The following is an 8,620-nucleotide window of genomic DNA, read 5'->3' as shown; positions in this document are numbered from 1 at the left end:
GCTGGCTGGATAAATGTCCTCCGTGGGCCGCAGTTTGAGGACGCCTGATCTAGTGGTATCCAGAATGTACTACCTACTGTTCTGAAAACGATTGTATTTGAATGTCTTGGGATAGAGTAAGAAAAATATGGCATAAAACTCAAAATTATAAAAATGACCAGGGTTAATGGTTGGACAGACTGGTGGAAACCCGACTATGGCTCTTAGTCACCCTTCAAATCTGAAAGTGAAGACACTAGAGAAGGAAGCACACCTTATCATAATAAACACTGGAAATCAAAAGGATAAGTTTTAGGAGAGGAGGAGGTACAGAAATGGGAAATGAGAGAAGGAAGTGGGCTAAGTGTTACATTGTGGATTCTGCAATCAATTATATGAAAAAAACATGTTTATGAATTGTTTAATGAAAAATGGATTTGCTACGTGAACACTCACCTACATTTTTTTTAAGTCCTTTTTTGAAGGTACCTTAATGAGACAAAGACAAGTGTACTGAGAGAACTTGGTTCTAGCCATCCATTGAAGTGTTTAAACATACTCTGGATTAAACTCATGCATGTGTGAACTGGGACCCCTGCAGCAATACTTCTTGATTTACTTTCATACAAAGGAATATTATGCAGCCAGAAGGAGAAATGAACTTCTGATACATGCTATGAAATAGATGAAACTTGAAAACCGAGTCTGATTAAGTAGTTCTGCATTTCTTTTGATGAAACACTTGAAAATAGTGGTGATGGTAGTACATCACGGTGAATGCAATTAATGTCATTTAGTTATACACTTAAAAATACTTAGAATGGCAAGTTTTCATATATATATATATATATTTTTTTTTAAACCCCAAGAAAATAACAACTACTGGCAAGGATTTAAGCAAACCTGAACCTTCATATATTAGTGATGCGAAAATAAAATGGTGCAGGCTGCTTATTGAATAGTTTGGCAGCTCCTCAGAAAGTTAAACATAAAAGTTATCATTTGAGTTAGCAATTACACTCAAGAGAAATTAAAGTGCATATTCCATTAAAACATGTACAGAATAGACTCGACACCAAGAGAGTTATTTGTTTTGAAGCTATAACTGATAACACAGTGGTTAAATGTTCAGCTGCTAACTGACACGTTGGTGGTTTAACCCACATGTCATTCTGTGGAAGATTCACAGACTTAGAAACCCTATGGCACAGTTCTTCTCTGTTCTAGAGAATCATTGAGTTGGAACAAACTCTAGTAATGGGTTTTTAGTATGAAGTCACAGCATGCTGCCCTGTTTGTAATTAAGTTAATCACAAGGCTGGAGGTTCAACCCTACCCAGCACCTCTGCAGGAGAAAGACCAGGCAATTTGCTTATAAAACATTACAGTCTAAGAAAACCCTATCGGGTGGTTCTACATTATCAAATGAAGTTATAATGAGTTAAATTCAAGTGGATGGTACCTACCAACAAGTCCCTGAGTAGTGCAAAAGCATTAGACTACTAACAAAAAGGTTGACTGTTGGAACCCATTCAGAGGCATTATGAAGAAAGTCGTGGCAATCTGCCCCCTTCCCCAAAGACCCTAATAAACCACATGAAATGCTACAGTATTTGCAGTCACTATGACTTGAGCTGATTAGTGTCAATCGGTACTGATAGGCTCTAGCAAAAATTTTGGGCTATCTTCTGAGTAAAATAGAGAAAAAGTGACATCGCTTGACTTTTGCTTGAAAAGAATCAGACTAATAGGATGAAAAATGACAATTATGGGGTTAAGGGCAGAAGTAGGGAATCCAGTTCATTAATTAGAATGACCCCTTGAATCAGGTATTCAGAAAAGAAGACAAACAGTTGAGTTCTGCATATATTCTGCAGAGAAGCTGATAAAAGCTGCTGATTATCTGACTATGGAGTGGGATAAACCCATCGTTCTGAGTAAATAGAGGAATGAAGTTACCACATACAAGAATTCCAGAGAAAGGACAAGTTTGAGGAAGATAAATCAAATTAGCAAATTTATATAGCTTTCTGGTTAAACTAAACTGCCTTTATCTTAACCATTGTAATATACACCAAAGTTCATGAAACACATTATTTGTGAAACAGAACCTGAAACCAGGTCTTTTAATTACAAACCCTATGCATTTTTTCCCAATGAAGTTTACAATGAATTAGCCAGTTTTTGTCAGAATAAGACAACTCAAAGGCATGCACTACTTGGGGACCCCAAAACTACACACACAAATAAAAACTATCAAATTAGGAAAAATTTAATTCAAAATACCTGAGGATAAGCACAAGCAAATGTTTTGCAGACATTATTTGTAATGAAGCATACAGTAATAATCTTTGAACAGTAAAAAAGTGCCACTATTTACCCAATGCAAAAATACACGCATAAATAATTTCTTCTTTTAAATGGATCCATAAGTAAAATGTGGATATTTTCCCAATTTTCTTAGCTACAGAATGCTTTAGCAAATGCTTAATTCTTGACTGAAAAAGTAAACAATTACCCTAATGATTTCTTTATAATGTCAAACTTGTTAATATGTTCATTACCTATAAATTCACAGCATCAGTTTCAAAGCCTAGTCTAATCTTAGCTACACTACTCAGACACTATGTAATTTTAGGAAGTCACTTGGCCAAAAAAGTTACTGCTTACTCAAAGTTATTTTGTGTCTCTTTCCACTAGAATGAAACAAGGTTATCTGGCTTTCCTTACATAAAGTTAGAATGAGAATTCAGAAGGAAAGAACACCAAAATACTTTGGAAAACACAGTAAACACATCAAGAAATAAAACAACCTTCAGGGAAATGTATGCAATATAAACATGAATTTTAAGTTACTCCATTATATGTAACCAATTATCCTAGTACAGAATTGCTTAATAGAGTTCTCTAAGAGTAGAATAAAATGAACGTAGAATTTACTATTTAAGAATGTTTTTGGAAATGTCAGGTGATAAACAAGTCTTTTCTGTAGTCACTATGTCCATATTTAAGAGACAGCTGAAAACACTCTCCTACTCTCATCGAGTCTATGGTGCAGGAGAGAGGAAGAGGCCTGAGAAGGCCAAAACAAGCACTGTAAGGCAAAAATGGAAAAAATCTCACAGAGCAGTATTTAACAGCAAAAAAAAAAAAAGTACAATAACTGTTTTGAGAATTAAACTTTGAGAAACCAAAGTTTCATCACTTCTCAGCCTTTTGGCTAAGATCAAATGAAGAAACCAAAGTTTTATGCTTTTTTTCACATGTGGTCTACCATCTACTTACGTTTATCACACACACATACACACACAGAAATATCTTCACTATTATTCTATGCTATTATCCTCCTCCTTGGCCTTTGCAACAAAAGCTCCCAAACAGCCCTATTCCTAGCCAGAGTATTGAGCCAACTTTCTCAAATATTAATTCTAGTAAAAATGCACAAGTTCCTATTGCTCAGTGAGCCTTGGGATCCAAGGTGAGTAATTCCTAACTTCTGATTATGCTGTAACCCTTCACAATGACATCAACAAATAGGCATATGATATCTAATCGTCAAGGTTATGAACATGACTACTGTAACAGCAATGTCAGTAAGGGCACATATTCCACTTGTTGGTCACTACAGCAAATTACTTGAATAAAGATCAACACGGAGTTGTGAACAGTTCACAACATAAATTTCCAGGCCATTGAAAATAAGAAATAAGCAACACTTATACTCCATCTCCTACTGCAAAATCTCAATATCCTTCCATCTAGCCAGATCAATAGATAATAAGCTAAAACCCAGCTAAGTAAAAGAAAAGAATCCATTAAAAAGTGGCTCAATTAACTCTCTCTCAATTAATTGACTGCTTGTAAGGCTGACACACATCAGTTATTAGACACTGATGATTTTAAATTTTAGGACATAACACAAGAAATCAAGAATGACAACTAACAACAACAATGAAAGGAGAGTCTAATGGAAAACTGTTCATATCTCAAAAATCAATAAACCTAGGTGGTCAAATTATAAAAGTATGGCTAATGAAACAATTGAATTCTAAAATCAGAAAATATATCCAAGAGGCCAAATTAAGTATAATGTAAAATGAGTTACAAGAAAGAGTAAATATTAAGCCCAAAAAATAGCTTTATAATTTGCCTGAAAGCAGATACTCCAATACTGTTACAATTTTAAACAATTTTTATAATTAAAAAAACATACTTTGTCTAAGCAATGCTCTTATAATTCAAGACCAAAAAAGTTATAGCAAATACTAAAAATGTGCTACAGCTTTCCGTTTAATAATCTCCAATTCCCAAAATTAAATGTAGATCTATTAAACATGATCTAACCATGATGTCTTAAACATGATCTAGCCATAATCTTACATGGTGATTCATGCTTTTGGTCACAAGAAGACACAATGGAAAGATAAAGGAAAAAGGAGAGGAAGCCTTTAAAGGGCTGCTCACATGTTTTAAAAGTAGGACTTCAAGCTGTGTATTATTGTATACAACTCTGTATACATAGAGTTGTATGTATAGTACAACTCTAGCAATGTAATCCAGAGTACAACTTCATCACATGAGACAATATGGATCCTTTGAGGCCCTGGGGTCCTGGTGGCACAGTGGTTAAGCAATATGAAGCTAGCTAAAATGAATGGGTTGTTCCATAAAGATTTAGTCTTGGAAATCCCATCTGGCAGTTCTACTCTGTCCTCTAGGGTTACTATGAATGGGAATCATAGCAGGGTGGGTTTGATTTGACTTCATCCTCCAGGCCCTTCTATAGCCACACACACACACACACACACACACACAAGCCTGGCCAGGGGCTTGCTACCTTCTACCTCAGCCATCTCCATGTGCCAGTCAAAACTTATCATCATTGTGTGCCATAACCTGAAAATAAGTTGAGAAGCCCTCATAAAGAATATATGTAAAAGCAGTCACAATTTCTCGTTTAAAATGAGTACATATTCTCTAATGACATGTTCAAAGTCATTCCTTAATTTTCAGTGAACTGTTCCTAAACTCAGGAGAAAGGGCTCTCTACTTCAATAAAGAGTCAGTTCTACCCTATAGTGTAAGTTCCTAATCCCAATTTTTCATTATCAATTCAAGTTATCAATACACATGCAACATTTATGTAACATGCCTATTTTTAAAATACAGTTCTTACAATTTATGTATCCCTTTTCAACACCAATAACACCCTGATGTGATTAAAATAATTAGAAATATCAACAGTTCTTAAATAAGGTAACAGACAGCAGCATTGTGTTATGGTATACTTTTTCCTTATCACCCTAAAAATATCTACGTTGAAATCTCCATCGACCCCTCACCCACCCTAAGAGGGACGAACAGCAGAAACCTGGGTAAAGGGAGACAGCGGTCGGTATGATATGAAAATAATTTAAATGATGACAACATATGTACAAATATTCCTGACACATTTGATGTATGGATTATCAGAGCTGTAAGAGCCCCTAATAAAATGATCTTAATCAATCTCTCTCAAATCTTTCTTTTTCACCATAGCACTTATTATCTTCCAATTTGATACACAGTTGCTAAACATTTTGTTACTATCTATCTCCCCTCAACTAGATCTATTGTATCTAGAAAGAAAGATCTTGCTTGCTTTTGTTCACTGCTAGATTCGTAGCCATCTATTTATTTGAATGCTAGGAATACAAAATGGAGCATAAAAATTATTTTTAAAACTCAATGAATGAGCTAATAATTGGGTTACTGCTTTTCTGTATAATTTAGTTATTCTGAAGAGTTTTAACCTTTTCATCAGGAAAAAAAAACTTTACAGTCTAAAGTAGTACTTGTGACACAGAAAAACGTAACACTACCCTGGGGGAAGTATTTTTGCCTATCGCTTAAGTATCAAGATCAAAACAAAACCGAAAATGAAGCCAAAAAGTTATCTAGTCTACTCTGATGCATAGCGATCCTATAGGACTGAGTGAAAACCCCTTAGGTTTCCAACCATTTAAATCACCTTTCTCTAGTGAACCACTGTTCATTTGGTTAGCAGTCAGGTGTATAACCACTGTACCACCAAGGATCCTTCTTAAGCAGCCACATCAAATTTAAATGCATCAAGTTCTCCCTTGCCCAGATAGATGAAGTCTAAATCTAACTAGCTTAATATCCCTATGACACTCTATCCACTTGTCAAACATAATCATGCAGTACTGTAGAATTTAACCTTAAATGTTTAGTATTAAAACAAATGTTTTCATCTTACTTAATACAGTCTTAAAAACTGGCTAGAGCTGGTAACTACAAGCCAGGCAGCTCAAACCCAGCAGCCACTGCTAAGGAGAAAATGAAGGCTGTTTGCTCTCTAAAGCAATTGAATAGATCAACCGGGTGACAGTGGTTTGGGGTGGTGTTACCACTCAATTTTAAAATGTTACAGTTCCTTTTTTGGGCCCCAAATGACGAAACTTCTCCAACGTCTCTTGGGTAGCTATTGTATAAAGTACTGTGTTTCCTGAAATTGTTCTTGTTTTTTCCCTCCACAGCTTTGGGGCATCTCTTCAACCAAAAATGTTACATGTAATTTCTTTTCTGTTCCACAAGGCAGTCCGGAGAGAGAAACAAAGGTAGGCGGTCTATTTTAAGAAGAACACACTGAAAAGAATAAAGTGAAAGCCAAAGTAAATATGGTACAAAAAAAATGATGCGCACAAGAGAGTAAGAGGCAGGAAAGAGAAGAAAAACACCACGCTTGCCTAGAAGAGAAGGAACAAACTGCCAGTGTTAAGGTATACTTGCTTTTCTTTTAGAAACAAACAAACTCCTGCTAAGAAAAACATGGTTTCTTTAACCACTTAAGGACATGCTTTTAAAACTCTTAAGAACATTCAGCTGAAATTCCTCCTGAGAGCGCTACCTTCTCTCCCTATGTTTTGACTGAGCTCTATCTTGTGAACTAAGCGCAGGCAACAGATAATGCAGTCAACCTCTACAAACTACACTCGTGGTTGCCATCTTTGCCTGAAAAACCAAACTCCTCCTTGGATTGGGGGTGGGGACGACAACGAGTAAATTGGGGTTAGAAAGCCAGCACATCATGCACTGGCAAGTCCAGTGGATAGGGCACAGGTTATCCACGCCTCCTCCCAAACTACGGTTTCACGAAAGAGCAGGAGAAGAAGGGCAAAGGGCTGTAGCCCTAGCGCGATCGCAAGGGTGGGGCACCAGACAAAAAAATGACTCTTCAGAGGGCCAGTCATCCCCAGAGGCAAGGGGTCTAGGTGATTCTCGGATTTCGGAGAGATGTTAAATTAGGCGGTAGATGCTGAGAATAGACTGAGCGCAGCTTGGGGCTGGGGGTGGAAAAGGGGGCTGCTGAAGGCATGTTCCCCGAGTGCTCAGACTCCTGGGAGAAGGTACCCAAAGGGCAAAGGCTTAAGAGTCAAATGGAGGGGAGCGGAGCTGCAGAGCGTGGGAGGCCGGAGCAGAGGTCGCCAGTCGCCTTCGGGAGGAGTGCCTTCCCAGTTTCCCCACTCAGCCCCTCGGGGGGCCACGGCCGCCTCAGCGCCCACAGCGACAACAGCTGTTTCCGCCGGTCGGCAGGGGACCACAGAGGCGAGGCATCCCTGGGGTGGCCGGCGGCCGGCTTAGGCCGTTTGTGTGCCGAGTGTAGCCTCCGACGCCGCTGTCAGGGACTCAAGGCCAAACTTCAACCTCCCTTCGCTGGCCCGTCTTTATCCGCCCCCCAACTTAGCGACCGACTGGTGTCCGCTGCGACCGAGACCCTCCCCCCACCCCACCCGCCCTTCCCCTCGCCGCCTCTCACCCCTCCTCAACGCCTCGAAACTAGGGACTGACTGACTACTAAGACTGCTCCGGAGCCCCTCCCGGACACCCCTGATTCCGGGACACCACCCCGATCTGAACACTCTCACCGCTCAGCGGCTCCCTCGCCTGCCCAGCTGCAGCAAACTCCCCTCACCTGCATTGACGCCATGATGGAACCATCCCCCCCAGGCCGGCGAGGCCAAAGACGCAGGGGGCGGAGCTGTCGTGCTCGCGTCACGCCGCGGGGGCCTAACATCCCGGGCGAGGGGGCGGGGCCCCCGGTGGGAAGGAGACGGCGCGAGGCGATTGGCTGATGCGTTGGGGGCGGGGTGAATCGCACCGTAGGTACAGAGAAGGGTAACGCACCCCTCCGGTGTCCTCTTGTTCTCGCCTCTTACCCCAGGCGCTGAAGTAGCTCGCGAGAGAGGGAGGCCTCCCATTCTGAATAGACCACGTCACAATCTACCATCCATATCATAAACTCCTGGAGAGGCGCTTCATCTTTAGTTTTCTGTTTCGTTTTGTTGTTACAACCACAGGTATATGATCTTGAGTTTTTCCTTTCAATTATCTTTCCACTCCTTCATACCCTAGGCTTTACCAAGCGATGACTTCCTGGGCTTCGCCGTCTGGGACCACTTTTCATATTCCTAGTTTGACCAACACAGGTTGATCGCCGAGAACATGTGGATATTTATAGGCAAAGTTGTTTGGATGTGTAATGTCGAGATTTGCCTAGAAGGAAGAGATTTTCTGATGTGGTCGAGGGATGACTACTCCCTTACCCCATAGCCTCAGTTCCTGTGCATCGACAGTTGAT

General features: G+C 39.9%; 1 protein-coding gene across 1 annotated transcript in view; it reads right to left on the bottom strand.

Annotated features, from left to right (window-relative positions):
• Positions 1-8,056, bottom strand: part of UBE2W (ubiquitin conjugating enzyme E2 W) — a 77,022-nt gene extending 68,966 nt beyond the window's left edge. The window contains exon 1 of the mRNA XM_004697514.3: positions 7,955-8,056. Coding sequence (XP_004697571.1) covers positions 7,955-8,056 — 102 coding nt within the window. The remainder of the gene's footprint in view (positions 1-7,954) is intronic.
• Between the last annotated feature and the right edge of the window lie 564 nt (positions 8,057-8,620).

The sequence above is a fragment of the Echinops telfairi genome, unplaced genomic scaffold, assembly GCF_000313985.2.
Source record: "Echinops telfairi isolate 266 unplaced genomic scaffold, ASM31398v2 ScPeMD7_1;HRSCAF=3_0, whole genome shotgun sequence".
In the NCBI taxonomy this organism is placed as follows: domain Eukaryota; kingdom Metazoa; phylum Chordata; class Mammalia; order Afrosoricida; family Tenrecidae; genus Echinops; species Echinops telfairi.
The sequence above is the reverse complement of the archived record's forward strand: the minus strand, read 5'-3'. Positions and strand labels throughout refer to the sequence as shown.